General features: G+C 46.5%; 1 protein-coding gene across 1 annotated transcript in view; it reads right to left on the bottom strand.

Annotated features, from left to right (window-relative positions):
* The window catches only part of ZNF83 (zinc finger protein 83), a 34,253-nt gene extending 22,980 nt beyond the window's left edge, over positions 1–11,273 (bottom strand). The window contains 2 exon segments of the mRNA XM_030821234.1: positions 11,012–11,107; positions 11,262–11,273. Of these exon segments, the coding sequence (XP_030677094.1) occupies positions 11,012–11,026 (15 nt within the window). The 5' untranslated portion in view covers positions 11,027–11,107; positions 11,262–11,273.
* Positions 11,274–22,101: the final 10,828 nt, after the last annotated feature.

Here is a 22,101-nt window from a genome sequence, read left to right on the forward strand (position 1 = left end):
GTCTGCCTTCATGTTCCATCCTGTACACCTGGCTCTGCTTTCTAGATAGCAGTAGCAAATTAGTGAAAGTACTAATAGTCTCTGATATGTAGAAATAATGGCGTAAGCTGTCTTTCTCTTTGTCTTCTCTCTCTCTCTGCCTCAGCTGCCAGGCAGGGAAGGGCCCCCTCTCCAGTGGATACGTGACCCACGTGACCTTACCTATCATTGGAGATGACTCACATTCTTTACCCTGCCCCTTTTGCTTTGTATACAATAAATAACAGCGAAGCCAGACATTCGAGGCCACTACCAGTCTCCGCGCATTGGTGGTAGTGGTCCCCTGGGCCCAGCTGCCTTTTCTTTGTCTTGTGTCTTTATTTCTACACTCTCTCATCGCCGCACACGGAGAGAGACCCACCGACCCTGTGGGGCTGGCCCCTACACTGTCCTAACAAAACCATTGTATCAACTCACAAAGGGAAACCTGGCTGACCCCATAGATCCTAAATCCTTTCCCCACTCCTCTTTCCGTTCCTTGAAGACAGCTCTAGAGACTGCTCCCACCCTAGCTCTCCCTGACTCATCCCAACCCTTTTCATTACACACAGCCAAAGTACAGGGCTGTGCAGTCAGAATTCTTACACAAGGACCAGAACTGTGCCCTGTAGCCTTTTTGTCCAAACAACTTGACCTTAATGTTATAGGCTGCCCATGATGTCTCCATGCAGCTGCCACCACCCTAATACTTTTAGAGGCCCTCAAAATCACAAACTATGCTCAACTCACTCTCTACAGCTCTCATAATTTCCCAAATCTATTTTCTTCCTCACACCTGATGCATATAACTTCTGCTCCCCAGCTCCTTCAGCTATACTCACTCTTTGTTGAGTCTCCCACAATTACCATTATTCCTGGCCCAGACTTCAAACCTGCCACATTATTCCGGATACCACACCTGACCCCCATGACTGTATCTCTCTGATTCGCCTGACATACACTCCATTTCCCCCTCCTTTCATGTTCCTCACCCTGATCACACTTGGTTTATTGATGGCAGTTCCACCAGGCCTAATCGCCACTCACCAGCAAAGGCAGGCTATGCTGTAGTATCTTCCACATCTATCACTGAGGCTACTGTTCTGCCCCCCTCCCACTACCTCTCAGCAAGCAGAACTCATTGCCTAAACTCAGGCCCTCGCTCTTGCAAGGGGACTACACATCAATATTTATACTGACTCTAAACATGCCTTCCATATCTTGTGCCACTATGCTGTTACATGGGCTGAAAGAGGTTTCCTCACTACTCAAGCGTCCTCCATCATTAATGCCTCATTAATAAAAACTCTTCTCAAGGCCGCATTCTCCTTATGTCAAGTCTACTCCCCCCATATTTGGACTTCCCACAACACAAGCTACTATTTCTGTGGTCACTCCATTATGCATCTCTCGGCAAAGACCCACTGGAATTCCCCTGGGTAACCTTTCACCTTCTCGATGCTCCTTCACTCTTCATCTCCAAAGCCCAACTATGCATATCACTGAAACAATTGGGGCCTTCCAGCTCCGTATTACAGATAAGCCCTCTATCAATACTGGCAAACTTAAAAACATGGGCAGTTACTATTGCTTAGGAAAACATTTACCCTGTATTTCACTCCATCCTTGGTTACCTTCCCCTTGCTCTTCAGACTCTCCTTCCAGGCCCTCTTCTTATTTACTTATATCCAGCCCCATAAATAACAATGAAAGTTTGCTTGTAGACACTCAACACTTTCTCGTACACCACGAAAATCGAACCTCCCCCTCTACACAGTTTCCCCATCAGTCCCCATTACAACCTCTGACAGCTGTCGCCGTAGCTGGATGCCTAGGAGTCTGCATACAAGACACCTCTTTTAGTACTCCTTCTCATCTTTTCATTTTGCATTTCCAATTTTGGCTTGCACAAGGCCTCTTCTTCTTCCGTGGCTCCTCCACTTACATGTGTCTACCTGCTAATTGGACAGGTACATGTACACTCGTTTTTCTTATTCCCAAAATTCAATTTGCAAATGGGACTGAACAACTTCCTACCCCACTCATGATACCAAACAGACAAAAAAGAGTTATTCCTCTAATCCCTCTATTTGTAGGGTTAGGACTTTCTGCTTCCACTATTGCCCTTGGAGCTGGAATAGCAGGCGTTTCAACTTCTGTCACGACCTTCCATAGCCTTTCAAATGACATTTCTATTAGCATTACAGATATATCACAAACTTTATCAGTCCTTCCGGCCAAGTCAACTCTTAGCCCCAGTTGTCCTCCGAAATCGCTGAGGCCTTGACTTACTCACTGCTGAAAAAGGAGGACTCTGTATATTTTTAAATGAAGCATATTGTTTTTACCTAAATCAGTCTGGCCTGGTTTACGACAACATAGAGACTCAAGGATAGAGCCCAAAAACTTGCCAACCAGGCAAATCATTACGCAGGACCCACCTGGACACTTTCTGTGTCTTTGCTGCTCCCTGTTCTTAGTCCCCTGGTGCCTGTTTTTTTCCTTCTCTTATTCAGGCTTTGTGTCTTCCGTTTGGTTTCTCAATTCATACAAAACGGCATTCAGACCATCACCAATCATTCTATATGACAAATGCTACTTTTAACAACCATCCCCTGCACCAAGATCTCCCCACAGCCTAAATCCCTATTCCTTGTAACTCATTATAAAATTTTCCTTAAGGTGTCCACGCAGCTCCAAATCTCACTCGAAGCAACTGTGAGAAACATCATCCATTATCTCTCCATACCACCCCCAAAAATTTTTGCCACCCCAACACTTCACCACTGTTTTATTTTTCTTATTAATATAAGAAGACAGGAATGTCAGGCCTCTGAGCCCAAGACTGCACTTATACATCCAGATGGCCTGAGGCAACCAAAAAGTACAAAAGAAGTAAAACAGCCAGCTCCTGTCTTAACTGATTGACAAACCTTGTGACTTGCCATTATGACTTCCTGCCCTGCCCCAACTGATCGATCGACCTCGAGACATTCTTCTTCTGGACAATGAGTCTTATGATCTCCCCACCAGGCACCTTGTGACCCCCTCCTCTGCTGACAATAGATAACCACTTTTAACTGTAACTTTCCACTGCTTAACCCAGTCCTATAAAACTGCCCCACCCCTATCTCCTTTTGCTGACTTCTTTTTCAGATTCAGTCCCCCTGCACCCAGGTGAAATAAACAGCCTTGTTGCTACACAAAGCCTGTCTGGTGGTCTCTTCACACAGACGAGCGTGATACTGCAGTCTACTTGAGGGTGGAGGGTGGGAGGAAGGAGAGGCATAAAAAAAAAATTGGGGGCTGGGCGTGGTAGTTCATGCCTGTAATCCCAGCACTTTGGGAGGCCGAGGTGGGTGGATCACCTGAGGTCAGGAATTCAAGACCAGCCTGGCCAACGTAGTGAAACCCTGTCTCTACTAAAAATACAAAAATTAGCCAGGCGTGATGGTAGGCACCTGTAATCCCAGCTACTGAGGCAGGAGAAGCCCTTGAACCTCGGAGGTGGAAATTGCAATGAGCTGAGATCATGCCAGTATACTCCGGCCTGAGCAAGAACAGCAAAACTCAGTCTCAACTAACTAAATAAATAACTATTGGTACTGGGCTTAATGCCAAAGTGATTAACTACTCTGTACAACAAACCCTGATGACATGAGTTTGCCTGTGTAACAAACCTTCACATGTAGCCAAAACCTAAAGTAAAAAAATGAATATTGTCAGGCCTCTGAGCCCAAGCTAAGCCATCATATCCTCTGTGACCTGCACATACACATCCAGATGGCTGGTTCCTGCCTTAACTGATGACATTCCACAAGAAAAGAAGTGAAAATGGCCTGTTCCTGCCTTAACTGATGACATTGTCTTGTGAAATTCCTTCTCCTGGCTCATCCTGGCTCAAAAGCTCCCCCACTGAGTACCTTGTGACCCCCACTCCTGCCCGCCAGAGAACAACCCCCCTTTTTCCTTTACCTACCCAAATCCTATAAAATGGCCCCATCCCATCTCCCTTCAGTGACTCTCTTTTCGGACTCAGCCCACCTGCGCCCAGGTGAAATAAACAGCTTTATTGCTCACACAAAGCCTGTTTGGTGGTCTCTTCACATGGACGCACATGAAATTTGGTGCCGTGACTCGGATCAGGGGACCTCCCTTGGGAGATCAATCCCCTGTCCTCCTGCTCTTTGCTCCGTGAGAAATATCCACCTATGACCTCAGGTCCTCAGACCGACCAGCCCAAGAAACATCTCACCAATTTCAAATCCGGTAAGCAGCCTCTTTTTACTCTCATCTCCAACCTCCCTCACTATCCCTCAACCTCTTTCTCCTTTGAATCTTGACGCCATACTTCGAACTCTCCCTTCTCTTAATTTCAATTCCTTTCATTTTCTGGTAGAGACAAAGGAGACATGTTTTATCCATGGACCCAAAACTCCGGCGCTGGTCACGGACTGGGGAGGCAGCCTTCCCTTGGTGTTTAATCATTGCAGGGACGCCTCTCTGATTATTCACCCAGGTTTCAGAGGTGTCACACCACGCACGGATGCCTGCCTTGGTCCTTCACCCTTAGCAGCAAGTCCTGCTTTTCTAGGGAAGGGACAAGTACCCCAACCCCTTCTCTCCATGTCTTTACCCCTTCTTTGCCTTTCTGGGGGGCAAGAAACCCCCAACCCCTTCTCCTTCACCCTTAGTGGCAAGTCCCGCTTTTCTAGGGGAGGTTCAAGTATCCCAACCCCTTATATCTCTGCGCCCCGATCCCTTATTTCCGCACCCCACCCTCTTATATATCTGCGCCCAGATCCCTTATTTCTATGCCCCAACCCCTTATATCTCTGCATCCTGATCCCTTATTTCCACACCCCAACTTCTTGTATCTCTGTGCCTCGATCCCTTATTTCCACACCCCAACCTCTTATATCTCTGTGCCCCAAACCCTTATTTCCATGCCCCAACCTCGTATCTCTGTGCCCCAACCCTTTTCCCACTTTTCTGGAGGGTAAGAACACCCAAACCCCTTCCCTCCATGTCTCTACTCTCTCTTTTCTCTGGGCTTGCCTCCTTCACTATAGGCAACCTTCCAGCCTCCATTCCTCCTTCTTCTTTCTCCCTTAGCCTGTGTTCTTAAGAACTTAAAACCTCTTCAACTCTCTCCTGACCTAAAATCTAAGCCTCTTATTTTCTTCTGCAATGCTGCTTGACCCCAATACAAACTCAAGAGTAGTTCCAAATAGCCAGAAAACAGCACTTTCAATTTTTCCATCCTGCAAGATCTAAGTAATTCTTGTCGTAAAACAGGCAAACGGTCTGAGGTGCCTGACGTCCAGGCATTCTTTTACACATTGGTCCCTCCCTAGTCTCTGTGCCCAGTACAACTCATCCCAAATCTTCCTTCTTTCCCTCCTGCCTGTCCCCTCAGTCCCAACCCCAAGCGTAGCTGTCTTTCTAATCTTCCTTTTCTACAGACCCATCTGACCTCTCCCCTCCTCCCCAGGCTGCTCCTCACCAGGCCGAGCTAGGTCCCAATTCTTCCTCAGCCTCCACTCCTCCACCCTATAATCCTTTTATCACCTCCCCTCCTCACCCCCTCACTGTCCGGCTTACAGTTTCATTCCGTGACTAGCCCTCGCCCACCTGCCCAGCAATTTACTCTTAAAAAAGTGGCTGGAGCTAAAGGCATAGTCAAGGTTAATGCTCCTTTTTCTTTATCCCAAGTCAGATAGTGTTTAGGCTCTTTTTCATCAAATACAAAAATCCAGCCCAGTTCATGACTCATTTGGCAGCAACCTTAAGACACTTTACAGCCCTAGACCCTAAAAGGTCAAAAGGCCATCTTATTCTCAAAACACATTTTATTATCCAATCTGCTCCCGACATTAAATAAAACTCCAAAAATTAAATTCCAGCCCTCAAACCCCACAACAGGATTTAATTAACCTCGCCTTTAAGGTGTACAATAATAGAAAAAAGTTGCAATTCCTTGCCTCCACTGTGAGACAAACCCCAGCCACATCTCCAGCACACAAGAACTTCCAAACTCCTGAATCACAGCAGCCAGGTGTTCCTCCAGAACCTCCTCCCCCAGGAGCTTGCTACAAGTGCCAGAAATCTGACCACCAGGCCAAGGAATGCCTGCAGCCCAGGATTCCTCCTAAGCTGCATCCCATCTGTGCAGGACCCCACTGGAAATCGGACTGTTCAACTCACTTGGCAACCACTCCCAGAGCCCCTGGAACTCTGGCCCAAGGCTCTCTGACTGACTCCTTCCCAGACCTTCTTGGCTTAGCAGCTGAAGACCGACAGTGCCCCATCACCTTGGAAGCCTACAGGACCATCACAGATGCTCTAGGTAACTCTCACAGTGGAAAGTAAGTCTGTCCCCTTCTTAATCAATATGGAGGCTACCCACTCCACATTACCTTCTTTTCAAGGGCCTGTTTCCCTTGCCTCCATAACTGTTGTAGATATTGACAGCCAGGCTTCTAAACCTCTTAAAACTCCCCAACTCTGGTGCCAACTTAGACAATACCCTTTTATGCACTCTTTTTTAGTTATCCCCACCTGCCCAGTTCCCTTGTTAGGCCGAGATATTTTAACCAAATTATCTGCTTCCCTGACTATTCCTGGACTACAGCCGCATCTCATTGCTGCCCTTCTCCCCAACCCAAAGCCTCCTTCACGTCTTCCTCTCATATCCCCCCACCTTAACCCACAAGCATAGGACATCTCTACTCCTTCCCTGGCAACTGCTCACATGCCCATTACCATCCTATTAAAACCTAATCACCCTTACCCCGCTCAACACCGATATCCCATCCCACAGCATGCTTTAAAAAGATTAAAGCCTGTTATCACCCACCTGTTACAGATGGCCTTTTAAAGCCCATAAACTCTCCTTACAATTCCCCCATTTTACCTGTCCTAAAACCAGACAAAACTTACAGGTTAGTTCAGGATCTGTGCCTTATCAACAAAATTGTTTTGCCTATCCACCCCATGGTGCCAAACCTTTATATTCTCCTATCCTCAATACCTCCCTCTACAACCCATTATTCTGTTCTGGATCTCAAACATGCTTTCTTTACTATTCCTTTGCACCTTTCATCCCAGCCTCTCTCTTCGCTTTCACTTAGACTAACCCTGACACCCATTAGGCTCAGCAAATTACCTGGGCTGTACTGCCGCAAGGCTTCACAGACAGCCCCCATTACTTCAGTCAAGCCCAAATTTCATCCTCATCTGTTACCTATCTCAGCATAATTCTCATAAAAACACACATGCTCTCCCTGCTGATCATGTCCAATTAATCTCCCAAACCCCAATCCCTAACAAAACAACAACTCCTTTCCTTCCTAGGCATAGTGCGGTCAGAATTCTTACACAAAAGCCAGGACCGCACCCTGTGGCCTTTCTGTGCAAACAACTTGACCTTACTGTTTTAGCCTAGCCCTCATGTCTCCGTGCAGTGGCTGCTGCCGCCCTAATACTTTCAGCGGTCCTCAAAATCACAAACTATGCTCAACTTTCTCTCTACATTTCTCATAACTTCCAAAATCTATTTTCTTCCTCATACCTGATGCATATACTTTCTGCTCCCCGGCTCCTTCAGCTGTACTCACTCTTTGTTAAGTCCCACAATTACCATTGCTCCTGGCTCAGACTTCAATCCGGCCTCCTACATTATTCTGGATACCACACCTGACCCTCATGACTGTATCTCTCTGACCCACCTGACATTCATCCGATTTCTCCCATATTTCCTTCTTTCCTGTTCCTCACCCTGATCATTCTTGATTTATTGATGGCAGTTCCACCAGGCCTAATCACCACACACCAGCAAAGGCAGGCTATGCTATAGTACAAGCCACTAGCCCGCCTCTTAGAACCTCTCATTTCCTTTCCATCGTGGAAATCTATCCTCAAGGAAATAATTCTCAGTGTTCCATCTGCTGTTCTACTACTTCTCAGGGATTATTCATGCCCCTTCCCTTCCCTACACATCAAGCTCAAGGATTTGCCCCCGCCCAGGACTGGCAAATTAGCTTTACTCAACATGCCCTGAGTCAGGAAACTAAAATACCTCTAGTTTAGGTAGACACTTTCATTGGATAGGTAGAGACCTTTCCTACAGGGTCTGAGAAGGCCACCACAGTAATTTCTTCCCTTCTGTCAGACACAATTCCTCAGTTTAGCCTTCCCACCTGTATACAGTCTGATAACAGACCAGCCTTTATTAGTCAAATCAGCCAAGCAGTTTTTCAGGCTCTTAGTATTCAGTGAAACCTTTATATCCCTTATGGCCCTCCATCTTCAAGAAAAGTAGAACGGACTAAAAGTCTTTTAAAAACACACCTCACCAAGCTCAGCCATCAACTTAAAAGGGACTGGACAATACTTTTACCACTTTTGCTTCTCAGAATTCAGCCCTGTCCTTGGAATGCTACAAGGTACAGCCCATTTGAGCTCCTTTTTATTAGGCCCCAGTCTCATTACAGACTCCAGACCAACTTGGACTGTGCCGCAAAAAACTTGGCATCCCTACTATCTTCTGTCTAGTCATACTCCTATTCACTGTTCTCAACTACTCATACATGCCCTGCTCTTGTTTACACTGCCGGTTTACACTGTTTCTCCAAGCCATCACAGCTGATATCTCCTGGTGCTGTCCCCAAACCACCACTTTTAACTCTTAAAGTAAATAAATAATCTTCGCTGGCAAAGCTGTGCTGAACCTCCTTAGGCACTCTCTAATTAGATGTCCTAGGTCCTCCCAATTCTTAGTCCTTTAATACCTGTTTTTCTCCTTCTCTTATTCCGTTTAGTTTTTCAATTCATACAAAACCGTATCCAGGCCATCACCAATAATTCTAAATGACAAATGTTTCTTCTAACATCCCCACAATATCACCCCTTACCACAAAATCTTCCTTCAGCTTAATCTCTCCCACTCTAGGTTCCCACACTACCCCAATCCCGCTTGAAGCAGCCCAGAGAAACATTGCCCATTATCTCTCCATTCCACCCCCAAAAAATTTTCACCGTCCCAACACTTTACCACTATTTCATTTTATTTTTCTTATTAATATAAGAAGACAGGAATGTCAGGCCTCTGAGCCCAAGCTAAGCCATCATATCCCCTGTGACCTGCACATACACATCCAGATGGCCGGTGCCTGCCTTAACTGATGACATTCCACAACAAAAGAAGTGAAAATGGCCTGATCCTGCCTTAACTGATGACATTGTCTTGTGAAATTCCTTCTCCTGGCTCATCCTGGCTCAAAAGCTCCCCCACTGAGTACCTTGTGACCCCCACTCCTGCCCGCCAGAGAACAAACCCCCTTTTTCCTTTACCTACCCAAATCCTATAAAATGGCCCCAACCCCATCTCCCTTCACTGACTCTTTTTTCAGACTCAGCCCACCTGCACCCAGGTAAAATAAACAGCTTTATGCGCCACTGCACTCTAGCCTGGGGGACAGAGCAAGACTCCGTCTCAAAAAAAAAAAAAAAAAAAAAAAAAAGAAAAATAAACAGCTTTAATGCTCGCACAAATCCTGTTTGGTAGTGTCTTCACACGGACGCGCATGAAGAATATAATTTCTTTTAATTTACTGCCGTTTTTTTCTAAAGTCTCACAACGATGCAGAAATACACGTGTACGAGACTTGCTCTGACACCTGGCACAGAACTGACAGTAGCGGCTCCCCAGTGAGGCTGGAAGGAGGGTGGAGGACATGACAGGGAAAGGAGACGCTTTATGGCAAAGGGCCTAAGATGCAGCTTTGCTTAGAGTTTTACCACAAAACAAATGTATTCATTGGTCAGGTGTGGTGGCTCATGCCTGTAATCCCAGCATTTTGGGAGGCCCAAGGCAGGCGGATCACCTGAGATTGGGAGTTTGAGACCAGCCTGGTCAACATGGAGAAACCTCATTTCTTCTAAAAATACAAAATTAGCCGGGCATGGTGACGCATGCCTGTAGTACCAGCTACTCAGAAGGCTGAGGAAGGAGAATCACTTCAACCCAAAATGTGGAGGTTGCAGTGAGCAAAGATCACGCCATTGCACTCCAGACTGGGCAACTAGAGTGAAACTCTCTCAAAATAAATAAATAAATAACAAATATATATATCATGTGATGTTTAAATATAAAAATATATATTCACTATTAATTGGTGGGGCTGGGCATCATGGCTCACGCCTGTAATCACAGCACTATAGGAGGCTGAGGCAGAAGCATCACCTGAGGTCAGGACTTTGAGACCAGCCTGGCCAACATGATGAAACCCTGTGTCTTCTAAAAATACAAAAAGATTAGCAGGGCGTGGTGGCATGTTCCTGTAATCTCAGCTACTTGGGAGGCTGAGGTAGGAGAATCACTTGAACTCGGAAGGCGGAGGTTGCAGTAAGCCGAGATCAGGCCATTGCACTCCAGCCTGGGTGACAGAGCAAGACTCTATCTCAAAACAACAATAATAACAATAATAGGTGGAAGGAGAATATGGCTCCATCCTCTAGGATACAAAAGTACTTCTCCCATAGTTAAGAAAAATTATAACTATTTTTACCGAAAACACCTGTTTCACAAGCCTCTTAACACCACAATCTCCACGAGCTTAGTGTGCTAACAATGGTTTAAAGAATCTCTAGCTATTATTTAGGTTGATTTCCTATTCTTAAAATAATGATGGAATAAAATACCTTGTATCACTCATGTCTGTGTATGAACTTTCCATTCTAATTAGTAAGATTTTTGGAGTCAGAAACAAAGTAACTCACTAAATTACCTAAAAATATAGTATAAAATCAGGAAGAAAAGATTTCCCCTTATTTGTCTCCTTTTTTAGAATTTACCACTTTGTGGACATTAATATATGACTTCCATTGGCAGTTGCTCTAATCCTGGTTCACAGAGAACTGACAGTGCATCCAGATGTGGTCCCTGAACCATCCCTGCTGCCCAACAGCACTGACACCACGGAACCCTCACCCCATCTCCATCCATGTCTGGGTGTGAGCCCTTCCAGGACCATGCCCAGTGCAGCCTCTTCCCAAGTTCATGTCATTGGGTCACAAGAGATGGAATCTAAGTGAGATGAGAGGGACCAAGGGAAGGCATGGGCGAGTGTGAGCAAACTTGTCAGGCAGGACACTTGAGACTCAGAGAAGATTCCCAACTCCAAGGTCCAGGGTTTCTGAAAGGAAGGAGACAGAACAATCCACCAAGAATATCATCTCACCTGAGGAAGAGCCATTCCTGAAGCCTTTGCTTTCCTCTTCCCCTTCCGGGTTTCTTCCTCATGTACCAAGAGTCCTTAGAAGTCAATCCTGAATGTTAAAAATATGTTGTTTATTGCTCAGAATCACACACCCCGTCCCTGTAACACAACAACACATACAAAGGAGACCTCACCCTGAGGAAATATGGTCCCCTTTGCTGCCCACTGCACCAGAGACAATAAACTCCTGCAGGAAAACTCCTGCACCCTTCTGGAGAAAACCTCACACGCTGCAGCAGTGGGGAGCTGGGCTGGAATGAGCTCCTCTTCAGGGCACGGACCCAGCCCTGACCAAACCCCATGCAGAAACTGGCGCAGTGGCTCATGCCTGTCATCCCAGCACTCTGGGATGCCGATGCGAGTGCATCGCTTAATCTCAGGGGTTTGAGATCAGCCTGGGCAACATGGTGAAACCCCATCTCTACCAAAAATACAAAAACATAGCCAGGCATGAAGGTACACGTCTGTGTGTCTATGGTCCCAGCTACTTAGGAAGCTGAGGAGAGAGAATTGCTTAAGCTCAGGAGTTAGAGACCAGCCTGCCAACATGTTGAAACACTCTCTACTAAAAATACAAAAACTGGGCTGGCCACGGTGGCTCATGCCTGTAATACTAGCACTCTGAAAGGCCGAGGCGGGCGGATTGCTTGACGTCAGGAGTTCAAGAGTATCCTGGCCTACATGGTGAAACCCCATCTCTACTAAAAATACAAAAAGTAGCTGGGCTTGGTGGGTGTCTGTAATCCCAGCTACTTGAGAGGCTGAGGCAAGAGAATCACGTGAATCTGGGAAGCTGAGATTGTGGTGAGCCAAAATCACGCCACTGCACTCCAGCCTGGGAAACAACAGGGAAATTCCAACTCAAAAAACAAAAAAAACAAAAAAACTATGTCGACCAGGTTCAGTGGCTGTTTCCTGTAATCTCACTACTCTGGGCGGCCAAGGCAGGAGGATACTTTGAGCTCAGGATTTTGAGACTAGCCTGGGAAACACAGTGAAACCTCATTTCAAAAAAAAAAGAAAGAAAGAAAGAAAGAAAGAAAACTAGCCGGGCTTCTTGGTGGCTCATGACTGTGGTCCCAGCTACTCAGGAAGCTGACGTACGAGGGTTACTTGAGCCCAGGAGGACCAGGCTGCAGTTAGAGATCATGCCACTGTATTCCAGCCTAAGCAATTGGCCAGATCCTGTCTCTTAATATTAGTTAATTAATTAAGTAAAAAATTATGTGATAACAGAAGGGATTTTTTTCCCACTTCACTGCCCCACTCCCTACCCCACTCTGGGAAAAGGGAACAGAGTGACTCATAAGTAAGTCACTCCACTGGCTGAATAGGCATTCCAAGTGGAAGATAAACTCTGAGGCCAAGATTTATAGAATGTACACGTCTTATAGATAGGATTCTTAAAATTCTCAATCTCATCTGTTTAATTTAAGCAGTTTTAAGTTACTAGATTATATACAAAGAAGTCAAATGTCCCAACTAATCATATCCAATGAACTCACCCACTCATCTAAACCCTAGATCCCCAGGTGTCCTCCCTGCTGTGGTTCTCCCTCTGTTCTCCTTGCCACCAGCACCACTCTGCTCTGTCTGCCCTGGCTCCAAATCCCTCCTCCTCTCCCTCACTCTGATGAGCCTCCCTTTTTGCTGCCCCTCTCCCTACCTTGCTGTCCTTCATCTCTCTGTACATCTAGCTTCTCTCTACATTTCTCCAGTTACTTTTTTCCTCTTGCTTTTTCTTTTTTTCTTTTCACTTTTGCTGTCTCTTGACAAATCCCTCACCCATCCTCTACTTTGCCCTCTGTTATGGGCCTTTCTCATTCTTTTCTCTGTCTCAGCTTTTTTACTGCTCTGTCTCCCGATGCCTTTGGCCGACACAATCACAGGAGGGTTTGGAGTAAGACGCTTGCATTCCGGAGGAGCGTATTTTCCAGGGTCTGGAGCTGGGCAGACAAGAACACCCCGTGTCACAGGAGAGGTCCTGGGCACCTCCCAAATGCGGGCTCAGGGGAAGAGGTGACTGCGATAGGGAGACCTGGGGAGCAGCAGGGTCCGGCACGAGGAGGGAGGTGGGGGGCGACGGCGCCTTAAGACAAGGTTGGGGTCTGCAGGATTCCAGTACCAGGCAGAGGACGCGGCCTCCCTGGGACTGGGTCCCCGGCGCTGCGCTCCGGTGGCCTACGAAGGCGAGGGTGGGAGGCGCCCAGGGCGGAAATCCAGCTCTCGGGTGAGGACTTTAAAAAGCGCGGGGCGGGAGGAGTCAGAAAACGGTTTTGAGCAGGAAAACTACGCGACAGGAAGTGTATACATTGCCCTACAGCAGAAAGACCGGGGACGGCCCAGCCTCAGGGCGACTTTAAACCCAAAAGGAAACAATATCCGGACTCTCATGGGGACGTCTCAATTTGTCCTGGGTGAAGGAAGAAGGACGAGAATTTCCAGGTCTGTGGGGACCCCACGTCTCAGGTACAGAAGCGCAGGGGCCTGATAAGCGCAGACTTAATAAAAGAGCGAAACTCACCGCCGCGGTGTGACCTTCACTCCACGCAACCCGCTTCCGGGTTTGCGTGAATCTGCGCGCGCAGTACAGAAGCCAGGTCTGAGCGGGGCCCGCGAGGAGGTGGGCGGGGCCTGGACGAGGTAGGGGCGGGGTGGGAGGCCGAGAGACTTTCTCCATTGGAACCGGCAGAGGGCGGGGCCAGGGCGGGACCTTTGAGTCTCTCAGCCTCGTTCCCAGCGCAGAGGCGTTTTTCGGGTTTTGGAGGCGAGACTGGCCAGGAAGGCTAAGGCATGATTCAAAAGCCCTGGAATTGTCTGGAATGGGGATGCAAACTAGAATGTGAAATGCAAAGCCCTGCCTGGGCGGAAGGTAAAATTTCATGCTGACGGCCCACAGAACCGAATAGAAATCCTCTCCCTTTCTATTCTCCATTCACTTGGGAGAGAGTCCACACTGTGCTCAGCTTCAGAGACTCAGGCCACTGCCTGAGATGCAGGATGGAGTGCTCAGGCCAAGGAGGGGTGAGGTCACCACCTGCGGCTTAAACACTGCAGGGATACGGGCGCGGGAGCCTGAAGTCCCAGCTATTCAGGAAGCAGCGGCGGGAGGATCGCCGAGCCTGGGAGTCCAGGCCAGCCTGGGTGACAAAGTAACACCCGCTCCCGCAGGGCTCCCTTCCTCGTCTCTCTCTCTTTTTCTCATAATAAAATGTTTGATGATGTTACATAGGGATCCAACATAATTCCTTTTTTTTTCTTTTGAGATGGAGTCTTGTTCTGTTGCCCAGGCTGGAGTGTAGTGGCGCGAACTCGGCTCACTGCAAGCTCCCGGGTTCATGCCATTCTCCCGCCTCAGTCTCCCAAGTAGCTGGGACTACAGGCGCCTGCCATCACACCTGGCTAATTTTCTTTTTTTTTTTTTGTAGTTTTAGTAAAGACGGGGTTTCACCGTATTAGCCAGGATGGTCTCGATCTTCTGACCTCATGATCCACCCGTCTCGGCCTCCCAAAGTGCTGGGATTACAGACGTGAGCCATCGCGCCTGGCCAATGATCCAACATTATTCTTTTCCACGTGGATATCCAGTTAGTTGTCCCAGCGTATTTGTGTAAGAGATCTATCAGTTTCTTTTTTTTGTTTCTTGAGATGGAGTTTTGCTCTAGTTGCCCAGGCTGGAGTGCAATGGCGCGATCTCGGCTCACCGCAACCTCCGTCTCCCAGGTTCAAGCGATTCTCATGCCTCAATCTCCCAAGTAGCTGGGATTACAGGGATGTGCCACCATGCCCTGCTAATGTTGTATTTTTAGTAGAGATGGGATTTCTCCATGTTGGTCAGGTTGGCCTCAAACTTCCGACCTCAAGTGATCCACCCTCCTCGGCCTCCCAAAGTGCTGGGATTACAGCTGTGAGCCACCGCGCCCGGCTTATTTTCTTTTTTATATTTACTTTTTCTATTTTTTTTTTTTTTTTTTTTTGAAGCAGAGTTTTCTCTTTTGGCCAGGCTGGAATGCAGTGGCGAGATCTGGGCTCACTGCAGCCTCTGCCTCCTGGGCTGAAGCAATTTTCCATCTCAGCCTCCGGAGCAGTTGACATTACAGGCACGTGCAACCATGCCCAGCTAATTTTTGTATTTTTGGTACAGACGATGTTTCACTATGTTGGCTAGGCTGGTCTCGATCTTCTGACTTCAAGTGATCCACCTGCCTCAGCCTCTCAAAGTGCTGGGATTATAGTCATGAGCCACTGTTCCTGGCCCAAAAAATATTCAGTACTTTACTCTTTAAATTTTGAGAAAATATAATGGAAAACAAAGAAAACCTTCCCCCAAATGAGAAATCATCTTCACGATGATAATAGTGAGAGAAATAAAAACCACTTTATTAATAAATAAGCCTTAAATAAGAATATGATGGGATTTAAGACAATAATAATAGAGGCAAACAACTAAGAGGTTGAAAAGGGACAAGGAAACTTCAGTGTTCTGTACAACCCATTGAGTACATGTTTTCAAGATAAACACTAATCAGTCCTCAGGGAAGAGGACTTGACAACACCCTTGGTCACACATAGTTCATCCTGGCTCTACTTGGTAATGGAGGTGATCATCTGTGTCAGCTAACTAGCTTCGTCCAGAGGGAGGGGGAAAACCCTAACCCATGTCTTTTTGACTAGTGTGAAGTTTTACAACATGGCCACAGGTGCCCTCTCTGGTCAGCTGTCTGGACCAGCTAAGCAAGGCCACAAGTTATACCAAGGCAGCAGTTATGGTATAGATTACATAACCTGTCACTGTATGATTTACTGTCTTTGTCCTACTTCTGTAAGCTTGCCTATATAAGCCCAGCTCTGTCTTTTTTCTGGGCTTAGCTTTTCGGATGTGAGTCCACTGAGCTGGGGTGCACCTTAATAAAACCCCTCTGTTTTACCCATTGATCTCTCCAGCCCTCTCATTTTCCATGTTATGTAATAACAGAAAGTGATTTTTTTTCCCCACTTCACTGCCCCACTTCCTACACCACCCTGCAAAAGGGGAAGAGAGTGACTCTCAAGTGAATAAATCACTACCCTGTGGCTGAATAGGGATTCCAAGTGGAAGCTAACCTCTGATGCCAAGATTTATAGAATGTACATGTCTTATAGATAGGAATTTTAAAATTCTCTGTCTCATCTGTATAATTTAAATAAGTTGTTATTTATTATATTATATACACAGAAGTCAAGATGTCACAAGTTATCATATCCAATGAACTCACTCACTCATCTGCCTTAGCCTCTAGAGTAGCTGTGAGTATAGGTGTGCACCATCATGCCCTGTTAATTTTTGTTTTTTGGCAGAGATGGGGGTCTCACTATGTTGCCCACACTGGTCTCAAACTCCTGGACTCAGGCAATCCCCTTGCCTTAGTCTCCTAATGTGCTGGGATTACAGACATTAGCCACTGCACCCAGTCCCTCTTTCTTCATTACTGTGCTTCCCTCCCTAATTCTGTAAATATCTCTCATTCTCCCCTTCTCTCTCTAGCTCTTTTCTTTCTATTTCCCTGGGATTCTGCACCTCATTCTGTACCCCTCCCCTGTCCTGCTGTTTATTCCCTTCTTACCTCTATTCCTTCTCTTCCACCTCTTCTGCTTCATCCTTGGAGCTTATATAACCTCTTGTTCCTCCTTCTCCCCAGTCTTTCAATCATCCTCAATCTCCATATATTTCCACCTCTTCTCCCATCTCTGCACTTCCTCTTTTCTCCCTGTTAAATTCTCTCTTCCCTGTTATACCCCTCTGTACCCACTCTCTGGCACCCTAGATTCCCAGCTGTGCTCCCTGCTGTTGTTCTTCCTCTGTTCTCCTTGCCACCAGTACCACTCTGCTCTGTCTGTCCTGGCTCCAAATCCCTCCTCTCCCTCACTCTTATGAGCCTCCCTCTTTGCTGCCCCTCTTTCTGCCTTGCTGTTCTTCATCTCTCTGTACATCTAGCTTTTCTCTACATTTCTCCAGTTGCTTTTCTCCTCCTGTTTTTCTTATCTTTTTTTTTCACTTTTGCAATCTCTTGGCAAATCCCTCACCCATCCTCTACTTTGCCATCTGTTATGAGTCTTTCTCATTCTTCTTTTCTGTCTCAGGTTTTCTACTGCTCCATGTCTGTCTCCTGATCCCTTTGGCCCACAGAATTGTAGTAAAGGTTAAAAAGAAAAAGAAACAAGTTTTCTTCTGCTTAGCAGCTCACTTCAAGGAAAGTTATAAGATAACGCTGTCCAAAAAGCTAAGGCTAAAGGAATGGGCTCTAGACACTTTTTAAATTCCAGAACAAAGTGAAGGAAAAAAAAAGAGAGAAAGACAAATTCTTCTACCGTTACTCCTTTCCCTAGTCTCTTAAGCATGACTATGTTTTACAAATGTCTGTATTTAGCCAGTTCTTTTTTTTTTTTGACACAGCTACAAGGCCACCAGCTATGTAGAATCCAACTTCTTTAAGACTCATATAAGATAAGCCCTATACTGTAATCTTGTCCAGTCCCACTGCTGCTAAAGTTGCAGGTGTTATGCCTTGGATCCACCACAGTCAGCTGAAACTGGCAGCTCAAGACAAGTAGAAAAGCCAGCAGGACCCAGATCATCCAACTCGGCTGATCCTGAGATGAGATCAAGCTGCTGCTAAAGAAGACCGCCTGCTCTAGTCACTACGGAGTCTGACCAGTCTATGCACAGCTGAAGCTTGAGGGGACAAGCCCTGCTCTAGTCACACACCAGAAGCTGACTAGTCTATGCATGGCTGAAGCTTGAAGAGTCATTAAGCCAGTAAATGGACTTAGGAATCTTAAGACTAGTAGTTTTCCTTGTAATACTGTTTTTCTATTGTTCTGTCACTGTGCTCAATCTCCTCCCCTGAGTAATGACCTCTTCTGTCCTTGCTAGACAGGAATATGCTATTCATTGCTTTGCTGTTATTACCCACCTTTACCATGCTAAAAGAAGCAACCATAGAAAAGTGTCCCCATTGTACACATACTGCATAGTCAAGGAACAGTATAACCAAGACTCTATTACACCAAACTTATTATGAGTGTACAAGGACTCACCTAAGAACTTGTATTTAAAATCAGATCACCTATTCAATTCATGACCCAGGAAATAGCCAGCCTTATATATGCTATGACCCCAAGTCTTTACCTAAGACTTAATTTGAAGTTCATATCAAGTCAAAAGAAAGAAGTCTTATAGGTCAAACCCAAGCCCAGGAGGAGGCCATATCCATATATTTTGATATTTGTCAGTTAACATCCATGAACCCAGCCTATCTCACAATCTCTGGTCCTACGAAGTACTATACAAACTGCCAGTACAAAATTGTTTGTGCACCCCCTGTTTGCCCCTCCAAGGCCCTAGCAATAGCTTGCTGGAACTACACAATGCAGTTCACTGACTGATCATCACTAACGAGACAGCAAATGCATTAGAGTTACTAGCCCAGCAAGCCACAAAAATGAAAAATGCTGTTTATCAGAACAGATTAGCCTTAGACTACCTCCTAGCCCAGGAAAGAGGAACATGTAGAAAGTTCAATCTAACTAATTGCTGCCTAGAAATCGATGAAAATAGAAAGGCAATTATAGAAATAACTGCAAGAATAAGAAAATTAGCCCATGTTCCAGTTCAAACTTAGAAAAGGTAGTCTCCAGATTCTGTCTTTAGAGATTAATTTTCATTTTTGGAAAATTCAAGACTTTAATAAGAGTATTTCTAGCCATACTAAGAAATTGCCTAATACTCCCTTGTCTCTTACCTCTCCTTGTTAGAAGCATTCAATCAGCTATAGAGGTGATAGTAGCTAGGGAAACTACCACTCAGCTGATGGCTCTGCATAAATATCAACCTTTGCCCAAAGAAGAAAACTTGTCTCTTTGCGCAGAACTAAGTAATAGTGAGGCCTTCTATAAAACTTCTTTTATAGAAGGCCTCAAAAGGAGGAAAAATGTAGTAAGGGTTAAAAAGAAAAACAAGTTTTCCTCTGCTTAGCAGCTCACTTCAAGGACAGTTATAAGATAACGCGGTCTTGAAAGACAAGGCCAAAGGAACAGGCTCCAGACAGCTCCTGCCTCCTGAGCAAAGTTGCGGAAAAAAAAAAGAGAAAGACAAATTATTTTACTGTCGCTCCTTTCCCTAGTCTCTCAAACATGACTATATTTTACAAATATCTGTATTTAGCCACTTCTTGTTTTTCTTTTGAGGCAGCTACAAGGCCATCAGCTACGCAAGGCCACAAGACGTGCATGTGATTAACTGCCTTTGTTTTGCTTTTGTAACCCCACTTATAAAAGTCCCACTTTTTGTTCAAGGCTCAGCTTTTTAGATATAAATCCACTCAGCCAGTGCTTACCTTAAAATAAACATCCTTCTGTAATCCCGTATCAGTCTCTCTGTTCCTCAGTTTACCGCAACACAATCACAGGAGGGTTTGGAGTAAGACACTTGCATCTCGGAGGAGTGTATTTTCCAGGGGCTGGAGCTGGGCAGGCAAAACACCCCGTGTCACAGGACAGGCCCTGGGTACCTCCCCAATATGGGCTCAGGGGAAGCGGTGACTGCAGAGGGGGGAACCTGTGAAGCAGCAGGACCCGGCATGAGGAGGGAGGTGAGAGGGTCACGGCGCCTTAAGACAAGGGTGGGGTCTGCAGGATCCCAGGACCAGGCAGAGGACGCGGCCTCCCTAGGACTGGGGCAGCAACGCTGCACTCCAGGGGCCAAAGAGGGCGAGGCTGGGAGGCGCCCAGGGAGGGAATCCACCTCTCGGGTGAGGACTTTAAAAAGCGTGGGGCTGGAGGAGTCGGAAAAAGGTTTAGAGCAAGAAAACTATGCGATACGAAGTGTATACATTGCCCTAGAACACAAAGACCGGGGACAGAACCAGCCTCAGGGCGACCTTAAACCCAAAAGGAAGCAACCCCCAGACTCTCACGGGGACATCTCAATTTGCTCTGGGTGAAGGAAGACGGCTGAAAATGTCCAGGTCTTGGGGACCCAATGTTCCAGGTAAAGAACTGCTGGGGACTTGGGAAGTGCAGACTTAATACAAAACAGAAGGAAACTCATGCACCGTGGCGTGACGCTCACTCCACGTGATCTGCTTTCGAGTTTGTGTGAATCTGCATGGGCAAGACAGAACCCAGGCCTGGACGGGAACGGCGAGGAGGTGGGCGGGGACTGGGTGAGGTAGGGGCGGGGCACGAGGTGGAGAGATCTTGCCGTTTAGAACCGGCAGAGGATGGGGCCGAGGAAGGACCTGTGTGTCTCTCAGCATGGCTCCCAGCGCCTCTATTTTCAACTTAAGAAAAAGCATGATTCAGTGTTCAGTATAGGTGGCCATGTTGTTTTACCTTCAATTGTTTGAAATACCAACTTAGACAGGAAGCATCCCTGTGATATTAGGGGTAATATCACGAATATCAGGGCACATCGGAAACAATCTACCAACCAGAACCTCGAGGATCCAGTCCTGGGGGGCAAGAGGATGACAGCAGGTGACATCCATGGCCGAGCTGAGGAAAGAACCCGGACCTGCCTCCTCCAGGCCCTGCCCTTCAGAACAAAACCCCTTCCAGACTCTGCCCCCATGATGATGATATAACCCTCTGGCCCCGTCCCTTCCCACTGTCTGGCCCAGCCCCCAGGCAGCCTCCACACTCTTGCCCTGCCCCATTCCTGTTCCAGGCCCTACCTCCACCTCCACCCTCTAACCAGGCCCACCTTCCAAAGCAGCCTCCACCCTCTCGCCCAGCTCCAGCAACAGTTTTCAGGCCCCGCCCCCTCAACGACCTTTCCCTTATCCCGCCGGGTCCCCGCCCACTGTCCAGAACCCACCCAGACAGGGTTGAGGGCCTACACACAGTTGTTCTTCAGCACTCGAGGCTGACACAGGTGAGGGGTTTTTTATCCTTCTGCTTCAAACCTGGCTTTTGCAGCACCCCAGCACCAAGTCCAGCCACATCAGGAATCTGCGTGCTTTGGGATATTGAAATTCCCCACGTGAGTTTGTGCAATTGTCAGGAAGTCCCAACTTCTCCGTGGGAAGCACGCAGGCTGGTGGCTTTGCAGCTTTTGTATCGTTTTGTAAAACGATACAAAAGATCTTGTATGAGCCGATATGACACATCTGACAACTTTACAGGTAATATTGGAGTATTATATATAAGGCGGTTGATTAGCAGGACTGCTATGACAGTTTGGGAACGTAAAAACCTATCCAGCCAAAACGTTCCCACTGTAGACCAGAAATTCCCGACCCAAGATCCTCAATAGGATAACGACACAGTCCACTAAAAAATCATGAAAGATATAAGGGAAATGATAATTAAAGGAATTCAGGAGTCAGTGCCCTGTGCTCAGAATCTTTCCCGAGCACTTTACATAAAACAGAAAAAAGATGAAAGCCCCATAAAGTTTCTAAAAAGACTACGAGAACAAATGAGAAAATATGCACACTTAGATCCAGAAGACCCCTCGCAGGCAAGGAATGTTAAAGCTACACTTTGTTACCAATAGCTGGCAAGACATTGCAAAAAAGTTACAAAACTAGAAAACTGGAAAAAACAGTCTATACAGGAATTCTTAGAATAAGCTCAAAAAGTATATGTAAGGAGGAAGAAAAACAAAAGCAAAAAGCAAAAATTTTCTGACAGAATGCACCAGAGGCCAAGCTTAAGCCTCCATTTGCCAGGCCTCACAAAAGATATGAGACAGGGGGGCCACAGAACTCGAAGACAGGTAAAGAGGGAAAGCAAACCCAGTAGGCTAAGACTCCAAAAA

Source organism: Nomascus leucogenys, chromosome 10 (genome assembly GCF_006542625.1).
Source record: "Nomascus leucogenys isolate Asia chromosome 10, Asia_NLE_v1, whole genome shotgun sequence".
Lineage (NCBI taxonomy): Eukaryota > Metazoa > Chordata > Mammalia > Primates > Hylobatidae > Nomascus > Nomascus leucogenys.